General features: G+C 35.9%; 1 protein-coding gene across 6 annotated transcripts in view; it reads right to left on the reverse strand.

Annotated features, from left to right (window-relative positions):
- Window positions 1-21,128, reverse strand: part of LOC110372705 (paxillin) — a 53,394-nt gene that overhangs the window by 20,190 nt on the left and 12,076 nt on the right. For 2 of the 6 annotated variants that reach the window (XM_021329646.3, XM_021329645.3), the window contains exon 2: window positions 2,557-2,801. In XM_021329646.3, coding sequence (XP_021185321.3) covers window positions 2,557-2,801 — 245 coding nt within the window. Of the gene's footprint in view, window positions 1-2,556; window positions 2,802-4,327; window positions 4,660-7,861; window positions 8,123-17,506; window positions 17,529-21,128 lie in introns of those variants that run through there. The other 4 variants (XM_064036374.1, XM_021329643.3, XM_021329644.3 and 1 more) reach the window with 4 other exon arrangements.

Raw genomic sequence — 21,128 nt, forward strand, 5'->3', positions numbered from 1 at the left:
TGCTGCTTTGTTATTAATCAGGAATAATATTACCGATTGCTTTATGGAAAAAACATAGAATTATCCGAATTGAGAACCGTCAAGACGATAAACTTAAAATAGGTTTATTTAACAACTGCCGCTGAAAAGACAAGCAGAGAGCATTAATTAATATTAATATAGCAAATTAATCCTTAATATCCTCTTTATTTGCATAATTAAGTAAAGTACCTAGTATGCAGCATATAAAGCTCACACACATTTCTAGGTAAAATCAGTACGATGGTTAGAAGAAATAACTATGGAGGGTATAAAACAGTTACGTCTTATTTAACTGTTTTGTTTAGTTTCTACATTATAATCATGACTCATAGTAGGAGTTTTTAATACTAACTACTAAGGTCATCTGTGTCATAACAACACATCTTAGTGTTCTGTCCACAATATGTACTTTATTCTTCAGATATTGATGAATATAACTTAGAGCTAAATTTAATTTATCTTTATAAAGTCCAATAAAATATAATTAAAAGACTTGAAGATTATTTTGATGACAGAAATACTTATAGAGGATAGAGAAGGTGGTGAAATTAGTTGAAATAATTCGTAAGTTGAAGTTTCAGTGTTAGCTTGAAAATCGGGACATATAAGCATATGCAAAACTTTGCACCCTAAATAGAATAAGCTCAACTAATTATTCGTAGACTGTACATCATAAAGTATACATGCTAAGTATATTTTAATACCACAGGAAAATAGTTTATCAATAATATTCTACATAACAATATAATACGAGGATTGTGCACAATAACTAAGTACAAGTCGTTCTTGACTTTAATGTAGGACGCCGATGTTAGTAGGTCAAACTATGTATTACTAATCGTGCATAATATTATATTCTTACTACTACGCTTGATAACATGGATGCAAATAAGATTGTGTGCAGTTATCAAGAAGGTAATGAATTTTACAGAAATTAATAATTCTAAGTCAAGACGCGCATAAGCAATAGTTTTTTGATTAGAGCATTTGATCGTCATAATATTTTTGATTCTTTTATCCATTAGCGAATAAAACCCAAAAGTAGGAAAATCTTTTCATAAATCAAGAAGACCTTGTGCACTAGGTACTGAAAAACAGCCATTACAACCAATATGGCTTTAAATGAGTGGCTATGTATTGAAGAATGTTACTTGTGAAAGGACGTTAGAGAAGTAAATAAGGCAGATGAAGAAATTATGTACCGAGTAAAATTGAAAAATTGGATAGAAGAATAATATTGAAATCATCTAAAACTTATATCAAACAGCACTAGTAAAACAGTCAAATATGCGATGGTATGTAGTTAAAAATTTAAACAGCAGAGAGTAAATATTAAATTATCCGGTAAAAACCAAGAATAGTCATCGATTTGTCAACAGGCCATTAGTAAAACATTGATGACAAACTTCTACGAATTGACAACATAAATAGAATAGCTAACCAAGAAACATTTAAGTACAATAAACAGCATTTAAATATTTCTTTGTAGTAAAATTAACTTCATTAAATTCCTTTTTTGGAATCGTTAATTAAAAGTAAGGTCAATATTGTTTACAGTTTCTTTTAAACAAAAAAACAACTTTACCCACGCCTTTATTTTGCTTTTCTATTGTGTAAATGGCTAACAATCAACTAGTAACTCAGATATTTGATATGAGATACACGAGTAAATAAATAATCGCACCTTTACATCTGTACCGTTTACAATACTTATTCAAACATCTGTACAGTTTACAATATTTATCAAATACTCTAAGAATATTTACTATACACCATGCATTCAATACAAGTGTTTACCATCAAGAAGCATTCTCAATAGAAACCTCTACAATTATTTAAACTTTATGAAGAAAGAGAACTAATACTGTGAATGAATAACTTTAACAAATGAACTAACACTGAAAGAGCAAAAAGAAAACAATGGCAACTACCCTTGACAAAATACACAAAAAAGATAACAATTTCAGAGGGGTGGTATCCGTCATAAAAGTGGTCAACAACTCAACACTAATAGAGAATTACGAGCACTTCCGATCGGATAGGATTAATATGCTTGTATATTGTAGGATGATCGACTAGCTGGGTAATCTCGTAAACGCGGGCTATTCGGGTCAGTCGGGCATGGACGCCATCGCTAGTAGATTATGCAGTAATGATTGGGAAAGAACTTTCCATTAGGGTTTTGTGTTGCAGGATAAACATTATATGGTTTTAGCATGGCGTAAGAACTTTGTAAAAAAAGCTTCTATTACTTATGGGAAGATTCATAAATCTCTTTCATTTGGATTAAGTTCAGCAGAGATGCGACCGTTTAGGTTGCAAATCGGCAATTATTCTTCTTGTTTAGTAGGTTTGAGAATTCAGAACACAGAAGAAGTGTTTTTAAGACACCCCAAAATGTTCTCATCATTCACTTAACGTACAGCGCAATCATACTAAGCCATTGCACTATGTACTAACCTAATACTCCAGCATGCAGAAAAGTGGGTGCTGAGTAACACACTAAAATATTTCAGAACTAAGCTTGCAACTTACCGAAGCAGGTTTAGTATAATCTGAAGATATATTCCTAGATCCATTTATGGAGCCATAGCCCGTAGACGAGGGTGAATTTAAACTGCCTCCCGGAGAACTCAGGCGTCCAGGGGAGCTTCCTCTGCCTAGAGGAGAGCTGGTCCTTCCAGGTGAAGCTGTTCTGCCCCCTGGAGAACTCCTGCCACCCGGACTGCCTACCCTGGGACCAGGGTTAATGGAGTTCTGAAGGTCGGCGAGCAGCGCATCTGGAATCAAGGGAAATTGGAATATGAGTACAAAGAGTAAATAAATGGAGAAAATGCTGGAATAGAATTTGCAGATGCCGAATGGCTTATTATGGACACAAAGAGCTATTGATGTACCTACTTATGCGTAAGCCGATTGTAATTTTAAGAATCGTGTTATAGTTTCTTTACAATATTACGAATATTATAATGGTAGAACATTCTTCTACCTATGATCTCGAATATTTTAGGGAATTGAATTGCACCAAAACGATTATTATTAAATAAAAATGAATGAATAATACCTTCTGTTTATTATACAATCAATTAAAATAAATAAAGCGAGCCGCATTTGTCAAATGACATCATGTTTGCTGGAGCTGAACAGGGTCTTTCTAATTGAGCGGAATTAATATTATGGCACTAAACGATGCACTGCTATATTTCTGACTTTAGGAACATAGTGTTTGACCTAACTTTGTTATACATATTTATAAAGACTTCACGATTATCATGCCAGCTCAGAATTTTGCATAAGCGCCATGGATTCCTGACTCCATTTCTGTATCAAGGTTGATCCATGCCAGCTACTACTTTTGAATAGTTTTCCTTATATCGAGCCGTGATTGTACGTTATTATTGGATAGTATTTTCCTGATTAAAATGTATAATAAAACTGATAATGAATAAGAGGCAGGTCACAGTAGTTGTATAAGTTTGCCCTCTCATTAGTCATCCAAAACACAATGTATATCATACATAACAAATATAGTCACATAAATAGGCATGCTGTGTTCATTTATTAACATAATGTATTCCATTATTTTATGTGGTTTCCTTAACGTCTGGTAATTTATCAGGCTTCAAGAAAAAACGAAATAGTTAATATTATATTGATTTCTGACACTTACGCGAATATTAGACATTTAAATAAAACTACTTTTACTGATTTTATCGCGGTTATATTAATATTATAGTTATATAGTTAATATTATGTGCATTTTTTTTTCGAAATAAGAATATAAATCACATTGAAATAATAAGAAATACCGCAAGAAAAAAACAAAACAACAGAACATCCATTATTTTCTAACTTTGCATAATTAAAAATTGCAACATTTCGCCGCGCAAGCGCACCCGACTGATACAGTACGCCAAGACTTGTTCGTCAGGAACTAGTTTGCTTTTCGGAGTTCAACGCCTCCTTAAGCCTTATAAATATGTAGCCTTATTATAAGAATGGTCTCCATCAAAAACCTGCTAACTACTGAATGGCGTAACTCCTTATCGGTCAAGTTGCGTAAATTGCCTACCACCCACCATAGATAAGGTATATTTCACAAGGCATTGCCACAAGGAGGTGCTTTGATACATAATTATGGGTGACCTGATAAAAATATAATTTCTTTAAAAGACCTCTTGTTATGTTATAGTTACTAATGAGTTACTTCATCACGTCAATAACAAATGAGTCAGTTAGTTAATAAGAATATTAAATGAATAGACACAAATAGGCCTTATTGCAAGTAAAAACAAATAAATTATACCCAATCCACCAACAGCTTCATACACTTCTTCGTATTGTATATTTTTAGGCGGCGACGTCTTATTTGTTTTCAATATTTTCCCATAAATATCATCGTTCACTCTATAATGCGAATGAGACATTTTTCCTTATTTTATAAATTAAACTTTTGATATCACTTCAAACGGTTCACAAGAAACTGGCCGCGGCGAATTCGCAAGAAACGCCATAAAAAGTCCAAAAAAGTTTTTGCCTCAAGGGCGGAGGAAGGGATTCTAAATTTAAATATATCTCCTTTGCCCTCGTGCGACCAAGGAGGCGCGGGCGACTCTTTTGTGAACTAATGCAGTACTGATTCACCTCGGCAAGCGCAGACCGCAAAAATCGCTCACAACCTCTAGCATATTGTTCACATAAATATTTGTGATACTTTAATCGTCCGTTTGTAGAAGCGCTCGAGAGAGATGAGATCACGAATTAGTATTTCGGTCGTGTTAGATGTGTATGTCAGGACAGTGTAAACTTGGCTAGGTTGAAAGTAAAACAGATGTTTAGAAGTTCTAAAAACTAAGTTGGAATAAAGCGCTGAAAGTGCTCTATGGCGCGGTTCATCAATGAACTCGCTGACGCCGCTGTGATAATACGGAGTTGAGGCGTCATAGGATGACGCGCTCTCGGTGGAATTTGTCTGCTAGCCCTCTCTGGCAAGTCGTGAAGTTCGGTTACTCGGAGGGAAAGGAGACAGCGATTAGTAAGCACTTTTGGAATTTCGTGGAAGCACTGAACTTTGGCTTTAGGTCAGTCACAGATTAGAGGCATGTACTACAGCAGTACCGAGTATCTACAAAAGGATTAGCGAGCAACTACATAAAGAAAAAAAAACTTTTGTATATTGAAACTAAACCATTAATTATTTTTATCCTTTGTAATGAAAAAATCAAAGATGCTTTAAACTATTACGATTTAACAATAACAACAGAAGCCATTTTGTTCAGGAAAATCCGTTTTCCTTATTTCGCACACAATTTTATGCGACCTAGTTTCTCCAGTGTTATTTTGTCCAATAATTAACATTTTAAATGATATTATTATATTGCGATAGCTAATTGCTAGTGAGTGAATAATATCACAATTTAATGAAAAAAAATGTGGGACCTTGCTTTTATAAAATATAATTTCTCTTCTCAAAATGAAGAAAGCGCCTTTTAAGGTAAGTGTTACTTATTGATCGTATCTTAAATAACGCTGGACAATCGGAACATATAAAAAATCAACAGCATAAAACGAACTAAGTTTGTTTTAAAATTAAGTGCGAAATTACCAACATTGCAAAACGCCTAACCACATTTTAAAAGCAACGAGCGTCAGTGTGAATTAAAATCACTGCTATCATTTTCTTCGAAGGCGCGGCTGTGCGCGCGCGCATCGTAGTATTAATCAGTCTTTGAGTAGGCACATACAGAAATAATCAATCTTAATATACCATATAGTAAATAAATGCAAGCAAACATAATAATAATATAAAATATAAACAGAAAACAATGAGGATTGATGTTCCATTTTCCTAGGAAAACTGGAGACACGTAAAGCTTTTGTGTTGGCGGTGTCAATTGTTATCGCTAGATGGCGTTAGAGGTTAAAGCACGTTAAAGTTTCTAAAAAGTTCATCAAGTCAGGACTGTTTGATATCAATTCTGATTCATGGATTTAGTAAAGAACTATTACGGAATCTAATTTTAACTACCTTTAGGAACCGTAGCGTTACGAAAATCGGCAGCTGTATATAATTCTGACGACAATACAAGAATACGTTAGTGTCGAACTGATCTGTTGATGGAGCCGGAAGATGGACATGTTAGCAAAAATACATTTTAAAAAGTGTGTTTTAGTAGGTTTTTAAAACGATTCAATATTTTAAAACTAGAACATTGTTATACTAATCAGCACTATTTGCTCTATGAAACAAATTACTAAACATTAATATCAGATCTTCACCGGAGCATATCGAATCAAATTGCAGGAAATATGGTACTTCCTAACTAAAAAGCGCTAATTAAGATGCGTAAAGATTAAATTGATGGCCTAATTAGTCACGCAAGCCATTTAACTATTTCATCGTCAGTTAAGCTTGTGTTTCCATTCTTAACATAATCAAGTATATGTATATCGTTCATATAGAAATTGCAAGGGACAGGGTTTCATTTTACGTTGAGGTCTTTTTAGGTTCAAAAGCCTGCGCCTAGAAAAGTTATATTGCAGCCGGAGTGCGAAGAAGTTTACAACCCTTCCTAACAAGAACCTGATTGTATTTTGCGAATAGTCCCGTATTCCTAGAAGGTATAAAAGTCCTGTAGGACTTAGGAAGCCTGGATTGTCATCATAACTTGGAGATGAAAAGCAGAAAGCTTCGTCATCCAGGTCTTTCAAATGATTCCCTAAATCCCTTTACTGCTATTTGTTTAAAGGTTGAATCTGGTAACAGTTTCGTACGTAGGTATGCCAAGTAGTTTTCCTCTAAGTCTTTGTGATGAGACGGTAAAAGCTGCAGTGCCAAATCTACGGTTAATTAGTAGACTGAAAACATTTTGAAGCATGTATTTTGTTTTGAAATACCAGCTGATTTGTGGAAATTCCCACATTATAACGACCGTAGCCAATGCAAATGCAACATGAATATGAGAGTACTTACTAGGTCGATGTTTTTCAAAAAAGTACAATCCGAGCGTTTTCTTACCCTAGGTACTGAGTCAATATAGAGGCGAATGAAACCTTTCATCAATGAATAACTCCTAAAAAGGACATAGCGAAAAATTATATTTAATTACAGTTTGCCTGTATTAAAATCACGCAACCAGATAAAATCAACATCATATCTAGACGCAAAGCTATTAATAACAGTGCACTAAGATAGTCCAAGGCATAAACAATGCGATACAGTGTAGGTAAAACATTTTGCGGTCCAGACCCCGTCTGACCACAGCCACAAGGTTATCTAACGAGACCCGACACCTCCCAGTGGTCAACTGATACTGAATACTTTCAATTGTTCTCCAGTACCAGAATTACTCCAAATCAGAAACTAGGTCCGGTTTTTGCGGTCATTGTGAGTGCACAAAAAAATATTTTATTACCTACGTTAGCGCACGAGATATTTTTAATGCTTGCTTGTAACGTTTATTCTAGATTATGAATTTCGCATAGAAAATTGTTATTCTCGTACAAGTCTAAACACATACAAAAGAAATCGTTGCTTAGTAGGCACTACTGACAGAACTGGAGCCAAAATCCATACATATCATGTTATGAATAAAAGATTATATGATGTTTACAAAGGAAAATATTTTCGCTATTTGACTAACAAAGAATACGAATAGAGTGACATGATAAAATCGAACATCTTCACAAAACCAATAGACGCGATTACGCAAGTTTTGTTTACGCAGCGGTCCCGAAGAACGCTCCACTAACACGCAACCGATATAGCGCAAGGCCGTACAATAAAAGCGACCTGACTCACTCATGAATTAGTCCCAAACACCTCATATATTTCACTCACCGAGATAAGCACTGAAATCAGTAAAATATTTCCTCCAGTCTGTCGACTTCAGTTCAGGAGGACTTGCCGGTCTTCGCTCAACACTGTACTTCCGTTCCAAAATCGGGGAGAAAGACACAGACTTTGGGGATGCAGAGCGCGTGCGCACGGATGCCATCCCTCTGCTTGGTATATAAGGCGAGATGGGTCAAATTGGCGACAGTCGTGGCTGGACCGCGGCTGAGAGTAGACTGGTTATTTTCGGTGTGATGCAGGGTTATCTACGGCGCGAGCGACGCCGGGTGATAGCGCGGTCACACTGTGAGCTGGCGACAGAGTTGCGCGACGCGCTATTCCCGTCAGGTGGTCATTTCCGCCGTTACGCGTTTCACAACTAATCGCGAACCGACTTCATTAACCTCTTTGTAAAAAGCGTGAAAAAATATATTGAATGTGCGTAGGGTTACGTCTGAGCCAGAACATTATGTAAGTGACAGGTTTGCGTGTGGCGGCCATGTGGGCGGGCGGCGCCCTACAACTGTATCTACGTGAAGCTCACGTGTCCGCCGCGAGTAAACAGTATTAACCTGTTTTCTCACAGTAAATAATAAAATTGGCTGATCGCTCTGAGTTTATTTTTGATGCTGTCAAAACACAATGATTGGACGGATACACAGGGGCTCATTGAAGGCAATTATGCTATTATACAGCAGATTACATATAATGACGTATAGACATTACACGCACGCGTATAAGTAGGGCAAACATTACTAACGTTTACGTTTGTTGTTTCGTAAACAATGGTGTGGACTGTGGTAATATTTGAAATAGAAGCTTTGTTGAAAAGAACTGCTACAAATGGAAACATTGACGAAGTTAAAATACAAGAACGGGGATTTATGTATTTTTCACATGCCAGCAGAAAGTAAAAAGTAATAGAGCTGGAACTACTTTTTAACATTTCATTTTTCTCAACCATGTCATGGAAACATTACCAACAGTGAATGCGACTTCGCATAAAAATAATGACGAGAGAAAGCCAATAGAGGAAGTAATGTATCATGCAACTGATTGGGAATAATAATTCTATCAAGCCATTAAACATTCAAATTGATTTAGATAATTAAAATTCCATGAGACTGAAGACGAGTATATTAGAGAAGTAGTTACAGTAGACATATCGATGTTGAATCCGTATGACATAAATTAGGAATAGCTGATCAAATAAGAACTTTAGGGCTTCACAGCAAATAAGTCTAAAACGGCTGATAGAATCAATCAATAGTTTCAAGAGATGGCTGGATTGATTCTGGACTTTTTCAGCACGGAGGTTTTTATAAGCTATAAGACCTCTTTAAAGGAATTACTACAAAACATATCGATACTTTATTCATTGTCTCACAGTGTGGGTGACGCCCATCCGTAGGTGGAGCCAAAGTAGAAGTATTGAAGGTCGCCATACCTTTGTCTTATATCAGTGTATCAGATACAAATATTGTACAACTTGTTATTGTATCATTTGGAGCAACTACTCAAATGTTATCAACCCTAGATCGTATTTTGTTTAAATAAGGAGAAGCATTTTCTTCTTTACTCTTTCGAGCATTATAAGTTAGATGGTTAGTTCCATGTGAGACATCTTCTCAATATTAAGAGGAGTCAATTTTATAATGATAAATAAGTTAATCTCACTTACTTAAGGACCAATGTATAAATTACTAGTACCCATGGCCATAAGCATCTCATAGACATTAAATGGATGGAATTCAGCACAATTACTTAACTATGGTGGTCGTGGGCGATGGCTAAGTCCAGCTACTAACTAAAGTCGTTATAATACCTTTAAATCCCACACGTTATTACTTCGCGTAACTCAACATCAATGGAAATCTGCTAATGATGTAAGATATTTTATAGTATTTAGTGATTACTGTTGGATCTTCTTTAAAGCCACACCTACTTGTATTTTTGAATGGCTTAATTTAGTGGAATTAACTTGGGTGATCATTTTACTACAAGTTCACAAAAAGTTATGTTCAAAGTATTTGTTTGGTATAATTAATCTGTCAAATAACAATTAATTCGATATCAACATCGTCTATCTAAGCTAGAATAACATTTATTCTTTGTGGATGACAGACCTAACATTTACGAAAGATCTGCTTCAACCTGGAATTAGCAACGACACGCTCTAAAATCGGGCTGAAAGTGTATTTCATCTCGTGACGAGGCCTCGTCTATGAGTCAAGTTCTGCAATTACTACCAATTACCGGAATGCGCTTATTGGATGGTAATTGTATTTGGCAATCATATTACTCACGTCTGCAGAGGGCAAAGTGGTATTTTATGAGATGAGCTAACTAGCTATGCTGCCAATAATTTTGAATTGTGTCGGACAGAAATAGAACAGTTCTAAAATTACGTTAGGAAACTTATTACTATGCAAGATGAAGTTTAACTATCCAATAGAACATTCCTATCATTTCCTTTGCTATTTTCGTTGCGGCATAGAAAATATTTAGCTTGCAAAGAAGTAGGCAGACTTTATTTGCAATGTTTAGAAAAAATTGTTCTGAATCTACTGAGCCGTCTACCCACGGCCACTCACATACTAATCCATTTATCAAATCTGGGGGAAGTGATTCTATTCCATTAAATCTAATTGATACCAAAACCTAATAAGTTATGATAACAATGCCGACAGCACAGCAAACAGAGGTGTCAATAGAGACTAGATAAGATTGAATGTTGACGAAAATAGATCAGAAATAAACTAGGCGTATAAAAAGCAGGACATTGTGTAATTGGCCATGGACCATTACTTAGAGAAGTAGGTAGGTAAATAGGCTCCAGTAAAAACGATAATTTGAACATTAAGTTTTCATTGAAATTGAACTAACCAAAAACATTGTCGCTTTGATTGATTTAGCAAAGATTGAAGAAACCAAAGTCTTTATATTCTGAATCTTTAAGAGCGATGGTAGGAACAAAGGAAAATTCGCATGGCTAGAAGGTGTTTTTAAGAAAAAACATTAAAAACAAAACTGCAAATACCTACAAGTTTAAGTGCAAATAATAAATTGTACAGCCATAAAACTGCCACATGCAGGTAAACAATAAAACCTTAATTCACGTATTGGCGTAGAGTTATGCCTTTAACATGTCGCTGTAAGGCCAAGAGCTACAGAATTATGTCTCCGATAGAGGCCAATGGGCTTAGATCATGAGAACTCAATGATCTAGGTTTAATAAAGACTATCGAAAAACAACTCTAACAAAGAAAAGATGCCTATAAATCAGGAATATATTGCGTTCCAAACGTATGATTTCAATAGTTTTTGGCTACCAAATACAATGAAACTTAATAGTATTAACCACCCACTATATTGTCTAGACGTTATTACAAGACGGCTTAAGACAAAAGCAATCAATCATTTCAACATTCTTTTTAGTTTGACGTGCTAGGCCTGAGAAATTAATTAATTACAGTATCTTAAGACTGTAACTAATTCTGTTTGAGACATAACAAAAGTATATTAATTGCATTCATTAACAATTATGGCATGGAATGAAGTACACGACTTTTAAAGCAAGTCGCACTAAAACATAGATTCAGTTGTTGATAACAAGGCAAATGTGTCAACCATTTAAAGGTAGTACTGAATTTATATAGAAAACGAGTACCAGTTCTAGATAGGTTTTTTTTCTAATTTAATAATATTTCTTGTATCATTAGAATTTATAAGAAAAATTCGGAACTCATTCAAGCTAACAGAAATCACGAACGTTTTAATGAAGTAAATAATTAAACGAAAGCAAATACAGGTAAAAGTACATAATCTAGAAACAACGAAGTAGACAACGCATATGCAATGAAATAATGAATAATGCAACATATCAATGGATAGACTGACATCAAAATTTCACGCCATAACAGGGCCGTTGACAAACATAAAGTTTCCATTTTCCTAGTATCACAGCACGTGGGCATGCTGAGTGACATACAGATCAAGCTATGCATATTTCATATCATAGACATGGAATAAATAACATAGCAAATATGAAAAACTTTAATAAAGATGCGAGTGGACTAGAAAAGATGTATTATCAAGAAGTAACGGTTGTCATTTAAATGCTCAATTCAACTGCTCTTAATAGTAATTGTTATGTTTCAATTAAAGTTCAACAGCACTGGGCTAAGCAAGTCCAACTTGTTTCATAAAAAATCTAAATAACATAATGACTGCAACTACATGTCAGTGAACAAACTTAACATCAATCCCGGAAACACTCCAGTAACTTATGTTTGCCACCAATCAAACGCGGTCTCTATTGCTCGCCCTATTTCAACGATAAGACTTGTCCTTTTACAACACCTATTAGCAAACAGAGATCTATCTAAATTGGCCAGTGCGATGGCCCTGTTTTATTTATAGGCAATTAACACTGATGTCTTGCGGCGTCTAACACTACGGCTTCATGTTCAATTGATTGACTGTTGACATATTGGGACGCGGTGTTTAAACGCGGGTCGACGCACGCGCAATGAACTTCACTCAATTTACTGTTCCCGCAATTGATAAGGAAAGTAATCTATATTTCAATCATAATTGGCGCCAAATTAAAGACGTACGCACAAGAACGAGTGGGTGCAGTTATTTTTAAATCCACGCTCTAATTACTGCTTTGTTACATCAAAGGTTATTAGTGAAAACGGTCGCCAGCTCACAGAGTACACCGCACTAACGAACACAAGTTGCCGAATTAGTCTCACACTAGGCACGTCAACCGTGACCAATAGATTCACAGGAGCGAAGTGAAACGTCCAAATTAAAAACACGGCATTCGTTTCGTACGCAAGTGTCGATCGTCAACGAACGCTCCGCGCTCGGTCGCAGCGGTTTGATCGGATGGATGTCGTCGCAGCGACTGACAACTGTCGCGGTCTCAAGACGCAACTGTGGGACGGTGTCTAATGATCTCAGTTTCATTGTGGTGCGGAATTGAGCTCGTAATGGGTACATGTGGGCGATGGACGTATCGGCAACTACTGTTGTAGGGGAGGCAGGGATTGCCTAGTAAGAAGGCATAGCGGATCGCAATGTTCTCGGAAACCGCCACGGATGGGAATGCAGGACGCGGTCGCCGGTCAAAGGAATGTTGCCGGCTTCTGCAGATTGCTTCCTAGCTCGTGGCAAGATTATTGCAGAAACGTAATATTGTGGAGAAAGCCTTGTCCTTGATTATAATCTTTGTAGATGGTAACGACATCTTTATGACATCAAAACAATCACAGTTTAGATATTTTTCTATGACGAATGTGCATAAAAAATATTCCCCTAGATTTTACCGACCATAAAGAAAACAAGCTAAAGATGCTATAGTTAAAACGAAAACCGAAGCACGATACAAAGACCACTAACGACGATGACGAGGTACATGCCATAGCGAATCGCGTGGTCAATGCCATTCATGGTAAACCCAACAAAGCGTAAAGCACGCCTAAACATTATTGTCTTGAAGTTTCTAAACGATGACATAAGATGTATTGCAATATTTCTTAAAATTACCTATACAACATTGTGGCTTTCAGGGAAATGTAGAGTCTAGAATTCCGCATACCTTCCAACTGTGTTATATCTTCAATAATAGAATACGATTGTCATACTTATTTGCCTCAAAAACAAATGAAAGGACACAGGTTGTGCATAATACAGGATCAGCAGACGGAGTACTCCGAAAGAGATTTCTTTTTTTATCACAAACTCAAACATACTCGTATACTAACAACACATTTCAAATATCGGATTAGCATTACCTATCCATAATGAGGTGTATTCGTTTCCTGTTCGACCACGAGTGGGTGATCAGAAGATACTATTTTTGGTAACTTGCCTCTGGTCAGTCGCGCAAATTGTAGGGCAGCCGTGGTTGGAGGCGAAGATTGTTATCAACACTCTTTTTTGTACGTGTTAATGATATGTTAGATGTACTTACTGATGCTTTAGTATCTACAGATACATCTCAGATATCAACACTTGGTGATTAATTAAAAAGAGATTTACCAGTAATAAAATAACTAATGTAAAAATTGGCTCTAGCGTGAGTTCAAGTCTTGAACAAGTTTCACAAACATCGATTAAAACATAAAGAAGTAATTTCAATAAAACTACCAAATCGTCAAGTCATTTGTATTGATAAGTTTTACGACCACTCTCTGCATAGATATCAGCTGCGGGACACATAATCGCGGTCAATTAAAAAGCTTCTTCTCTAACATATCTACTAACATTAACAGTAATAAAACTACTCATTTGAGTTTCTAAAATATGTGAGACATTACATGAATGTATAGAGGCCAATCAAACATTCTTAATGGTAAACATATAGCACTAGAAGTCTAAACGATGAAAATTGTTATGTAGGAGACTACATAGAATACAAAGAAGCGCGCAAAAGTAGAATACATAACACTAAATCAAAAGTAAGCAAAAATAAATCAGTAAACAAACAATACCAAAGAACAAAAACATGTTCTAAGTAACAAAACAAACAGTTTTATTAAAAGATCAATAGAGGCGCCTGTTGTATATCTTACATAAGAATCTGTCCATGGACAGTGATGCACTAAGCTTTTAATTGAAGCGACACAGTGTGAGGTCATTAATATATACAGTGTTATCTGTGAGCGACAACAGTCGTTAGCTCCATTCATTTCGCACCGTGAATATATTGCAGTAACAGATACAGCAATTTATAGCCAATTGTTCCCAGATATACGATTAATGAGAAACTATTTATCGTCTAAAACAAGTAATAAAGTAGCTGGCGAGCCATAGGTGGTAGTAACTGATACTGCTGGAATTTCCTGAGATGATTCGCATATTATTATCACAGTAATAAGGGTTCAGAAGGTCTCGTGACATCCTTCGACAGGATACATAAAGCTAGTATCAATGTGTACTCTTAATATAGAATAGATGAAATTATCAGGATAGTTGTTTTACATATAGCAGATGAGCGGTCAAGTGGCGAGAGAATCTGTATTACTGTTGTGTGATTCATAAACATAAGTGCCCTCTCTCATGGACATGCAATAAATTGACTACGATTTATGCTGAAAGTTTGAAATAAACTAGACTTCTTCACGGAGCGCCGGAAAATATTAAAAAAGTAGACTTAAATATGCATCAACATCTAACGAGTCTTCTATCAAAACTTTCAACCGACCGGAATGTATCCGTAAGTTATAAATAAATAAAAAAATAATGACGTCCAAATATGATCACGATCAGACGCTGGTCCCATGAGAAACTTCTCGATCGCATGAAAACAGGTAAGTAACGTTAGTTTTTTTACCTAATTAAAAGGCAGTGGTACAAATTGGCTGGGAACACATACGTGTTTGATATCACGGGAACCGTGTTGTCTATGCCGTTTACAGTTCACCCCCCGTCGCCTGATGGGATGACAGTTCATCAGGCGTACTTATCTTGACAGACATTGAGTGGCATTTAGGCTTGGATAGCAACAAGCATTAAGAATGAATGGGCGTACGTATGAATGAATTTGGAGTAAAATACCTCAATATCTAGCGGTATTCTTGTTGACACTATGTACTGTTTCTAAGGGGTGTCATCAAACAGTGTTTCTTTCGCAAACTTGGCGCAGAACTCAAGTACGATGACGAAATCGCATTTGTTTAACCTAAACAAGTGTACCTATGACGAACAATTTATATTGGTAATGTAATAGATAACCAACAAGATCTTTTCGCGACGAGCCATAGCAGACCAATTTTGTCAATGTCGCAACGCAAGTATTCAAAATTATGTTAATTCAGATAACACGATTACACAGTAATTCGAATAAAATTGTACTGAAATAAGATACCTACATACAATAATTAGCCAATGGAGATACATCAAAATTACCCCCTTAAAAAGATTCCCCACCCCGGAGATGTCCCACCTCTCATTCCTTAAAACGCACCTTACTTGGATACCCGTAAAATGTACAGACAATTCCTCAGTTCCATTTCCGAGCTCAAACCCAACAAACGGCGCTAAAGAGCCCAGCGTGGAGCGCGTATTAGAAGTAAAAGAAAATACTTATGAGGAAGTTTAGATATTGTCAAAGATTCTAATGTATAGAAAGGACGTTCTTATATTCATAAAGTAATACATAATAGAAAATTACGACACAAGAATTCATTTCGGTACATAAAATGTGCATTGTTGCGACGGCTATGATTTTCTCGGCATGATCGTGAACAAAGGTTTTCGAATAGATTTTAAACATTTGAATTCGATAAAAACTGAAAATAGAACCATGTAAAATGACATTATAGAAGTCGTAAATCGACGACCTTTATGACTTTGAAGAGTTCAAACATTTACGAAAGCAGACATAAATCTGTAGTAGGTACTGATCTGAGGATCAATGTAGGACTTTAAGAAAATGGAAAAAGAATGGACTCAAGTACCATTGAAGGTCTCCCAAATTTTCATCACCTTTATGTTTATTAAGAAGAATAGGTACAAGAACAAATGCTTCCAAATATCAATATCTTCCGTACCGACAACTATTTTGCAAAACCGCAAAAAAGGGGGCAAACCATGCTAAAAGTCCAACGGCGGATGACCAATTTCACTCAAATGATCCTTCTGCTACGTTTTGCATATACAATCATTAAAACGCAAGCGAAAACCATTAAGCATAGTGACTTCTGCCCAGAGAATAAATGGCACAATCTAGGCGAAGTAATGAGTGCATTTTCCCGCGAGTCCGCGCCGGCGCACCCATACTTGGAAGGACTGCGGATCCGAGGGCCGATTTGACGCGTTTGACACACTGATTGCTGTTATTTCTCAAAGCCAAGTCGCCGCCATGACAGGTGGACGTTTATTTATTAGTAGATCATTATCTTTTATGACTCGGCAATATGTTTTATCTTTCGCCCTTTGGCGGGAAGGATAGGAAATGGATTAATGTACCCCATACATCAGGTGCGGCATGCTAGTTAAATGGTGTACTGTCTGCGGTCTTCGAAGTTATGGTCCTTTCACAATAGAGAACTTAGAGGTACTTAAGATATGTCCGTCATTCTTCAACTTTGATTCTCGATGGAAACATGCATATGTACATGTTTTTATTACGCTTTTGATTTAGTGTTTGGTTGATTACCGAAGAAAGAGCTGATAAGGGTTTGAATGAGATAGATATCATAAGATATCGAAAAGATATCTGGAAATTGATAAACTTTGTATTACGATACTTTCTAGAAACCAAAAAGGAGGAGGCTTTCACACTACTATTCTGTAAAGTTTACCATACATACACACAGTAACCGAGGAGTGTATAATGATTACAGAAATTTCAATAGAACGACATGCTATTCTAACCACGAACCATAGACGGTGTGCGTCAGAAAGCTAAAAGAAACTACCGAAGTAATATGATTATACATTAGGCTATCGATTCATAAAACATTTCAAGAACAGATGCCGGTTTAAAATCCCATAAATGCCATCAAGGCCCACCATAACGAGCCAAGAACCCATCAGCACTCCTAATACGTACTAATCAAATGAAAACATGAAACATAATTAGCATAATGGGCTAAAGACCTGACATTCCTATTTACTTAATAAGGCTTTACTTACCAGTCATTATGACGTCACAATCCCCTAGAGTGTTAGGTCCCAATTCCAAAAGTCACTGATAGTTTCAAACACAGGCTTTTCCACGAAGATTATAACAGAACTGCGTTATTCTGGAATGTTCGCACTGGAATGCGAGCTCCCGCCATATGTTTCGTATAAGACGGGATAACTAGTATTGGCAACCGGGCGTAACCATGTACTTATGTACTTCATTGAAATGAGTAGGTGGTTATTAGTTTAGTTTAAGGAAACCACGAAGCAAACGTTTCTAATTGGGTCGTGTGTTGAATCATTTAACCGTGAGACCGTGACACAGTTATTTTGGGTAGTTAACGCTCTTGTTCAGTATAGTTTGCAAACTTCTGCTTCGATAGAACTTCTTAAATCAGCCAGATTATAAGCGATGTAAACACTCACTGTAACCGCTAGGGTTCAAGGATCCGCGACTGACATTGCAGTTTTCCCGGGGACGTGGGCGGGCGGGTGCATTCGACGCGCCACTGCAAGGGTTAATGCACCCGTGACGCCACCAAGCGTTGATAACGATCGATTACGAATTATAAAACCTGACTACGCGTGACAGATTTGCAATTTTTTTGACAAACAAATAAAAATCTAATTCAGAATCAACTGGAAATGTAAAAAATAGGTAAACGAGTTATTTTTTTAGAGTCCTTTTTGCGAATGTATTTTAAAAGTTTCTAGCGCCACCTGGCCGACTGAGATAGAACGTGGTGTTCTACAGTTTCATAGAGAAGCATGAATCATACGCTCAACGCTCGGTTCTGAGTAAACGCTTAGTTTTTCAAGAGACGCACAGATGGCGCTGTATCCAACAACTATAAAACCGATGAAGAAGCCGTGATAGAAGAGGTAGAGATAAAGCTAAAATTAAATGCTAACAGCAAAGTAACCCTTTCAGAGCGAAGACAAACAATAATAATGGAAAAGTAACATTTAAAATAAAGATAACAAATGGGCCCTTCAAAGTTTTCCAGAACAAACAACAGCTGAAAAACATCAAAATTTTAAACGGAAAGCGTTGTCTGGAAAATAGACAAATTATGTTTTTTCACGAAGCCAATAATAGATGTACGAATAACCGGTGACAAAAATAAAGGGACTAGCGGAAAGCATTTGGCTAGTAACAACGAAATGAGGTTGTTCACCGAATCATAATATTTCAGCTCCAAATAAAAGAGATGTTTAAATAAACATAAGCTGAATTCACCTGAGAAACTTAAAATTAGGTAAACAGTATCGACACTTCGAGATCTGAAAAATGTTTAATAACAATCCGATGGCGCCTTCTACACTATAAAGTCTTCATAACATTTATCGGACACTTGAACAGTTTACGTAATTAGATAGCTAATAAACCCAAGTGGATACTGAACATTCTCATGAACTAAGGGAAACAATAAATTAGATTCAGTCCAATAAATGTGGTTTAGGTCATCCGACAAATCTAAGGCTAGTCGAGGACAAATGGTCAATTTGTCAAATGTTTGGTTCCCTCCACGCGATTCATTTAGATAACCATGGCAGGCAGGGTTGGGTCAGGGCTTTGTTGAAAGCTAAAAGCACATTAGTCTGATTGGTCAACACAGAACTGATATCAAATCTACTATGGCTTAATCTCATTCCTGACAGGGAAAAAGAATATAAGCGAGATATTACAAGAAAAAAACGACACTTTAGAAACAATATATGATAAAGAAACATAAGTAAATAATAGTATCTAATTATGTAATGAAACAGAAAAAGAGTAACATGATAACAAAGCAATTGATGTTACAAAACGTACAAATGCGAGTAATGGATACCACTCGTTAAACAAATTCGGTCATCAATATGCAAGAATGTTTCGGATTACCAATAGATTATTTCCTATTGATACATTTACTTTCCTTTTGTAGGGAACATGATTAGAATACGATTGACTGCCGGATGTCAGTAGACAGTTATTCGTTTTGGCAACATAAGTAGGATTCTTTATATGCTCAGTACATCGGCATGTTTCTTTAAGCACAATCATTATGAAAGACCAAAACATGGAAGAATAATCAAAAGTTTTCCAAGAACATTTCTGTGAGCATTTCGTAACACGAAAGAAGTTGAAAACCTTTTAACACAGTTCATTGCTCTCTAAATGAAATACTGAAAAAGCTTTCCGAATCATAGTTTTCACGAATTGTGTATATAAAACAGGAATATTTTATCTTGGCTCGTAAAGCAACAGTGTCGCAAGATAGCGAAATATTCAAATGATTGTCACAAATTAAAAACCCAATGGGCATAGTGCCAATGGTCACAATTATTAATTGCCGCACGTAGATACATGATGCCAGTGCCAATGACCGTTCATTGACGATTTTTTCATCGACTTGCACGTAAACTAATTCATTGAAGATTACCATGAATATTAACAACAATCGCAGCCAGAGAGATAATACTAAACTATGTGTAGTTCGATCAAACACAACACTAATGAACAATAGCATTTTATGTTTGGCCCCAGTTATCTATAATAAAATACCAAAAGAAATAAAGACTTTGAATTTAAAACTATTCAAAATACATTTGAAAAAATATCTAATTGAGAGGTGCTACTATAGCTTGACAGACTTCCTAAACACCTAATATTATGACATTTTTTTATCGATTATAATTGCATTATTACAATAATATTTGTACGCTGTTTAATAACGGCAAAACATGATGATTCTTATTCATTATACCTTTAACACCTTGTATACCTACTCATGTTTTACAAATAAAATATCTTTTATCTTTAAATCATAATACACATTCTCACATAAATGTTGTGTTTTCTTTGATTGGAATCTCAAACACTCCAAATCGTAGCATTAAACCTACATCTAAATCAACTTAATATCTCCTATTTCTATCACTTCACTAATAAAATCGAATGTTCGGCAACAAAATTATATTTAGTGAGGACATCCCATTTTTCAATACACCCCAGACACGTTCACATAAATATTGAGTCTACTGACTCTGAAAGACTTTTAACATGGCATCTATAAACACGATTAACGATACTGTAAATATCATGAAACTAACGTTAGATTTGTGCAACGTATTTTTTTGGCCAACTGGATCCAGGAACTGGGACAAACGCCTTTATTTTTGTGCCCATTTGTTTTACAAAGATCGTGCTCGTATATATTGAAGGGATTAAAAGTGATAGCAAACAGAATTCCAATTAAAATATGGTTATAGAAGAAGCTTTTGATGTCACGTGATTGGAATCTTTAATTGTTACTATTCAGAATCATTCGTTTGAAGGAATGGAACGCATTAGAAGAAGTTCTAATAATTATCAGCTGTAATAAATTACAAGCTTAATTGGGTATTCGGGCTCTTTGTATTATCTAAATGTTACAAGGCAAAAGTTCCGTGGGGTGATAGAGCATCATCTATTGAATTGCTGACATCCTTTAGGTCAGTTTAGCAATTGTTGAAGTTGCAATTTGCAATAACCTCTTTATTCTTCATCCGACCCAATCACAACTACCAGGATATTTTCCATTTATAGCTGAATTTGAAACGAGGAAGTATTAAATTCCAATTACCAGATAAACAGTAATTATCGCCG

This window comes from Helicoverpa armigera, chromosome 9 (assembly GCF_030705265.1).
Source record: "Helicoverpa armigera isolate CAAS_96S chromosome 9, ASM3070526v1, whole genome shotgun sequence".
Taxonomy (NCBI): Eukaryota; Metazoa; Arthropoda; class Insecta; order Lepidoptera; family Noctuidae; genus Helicoverpa; species Helicoverpa armigera.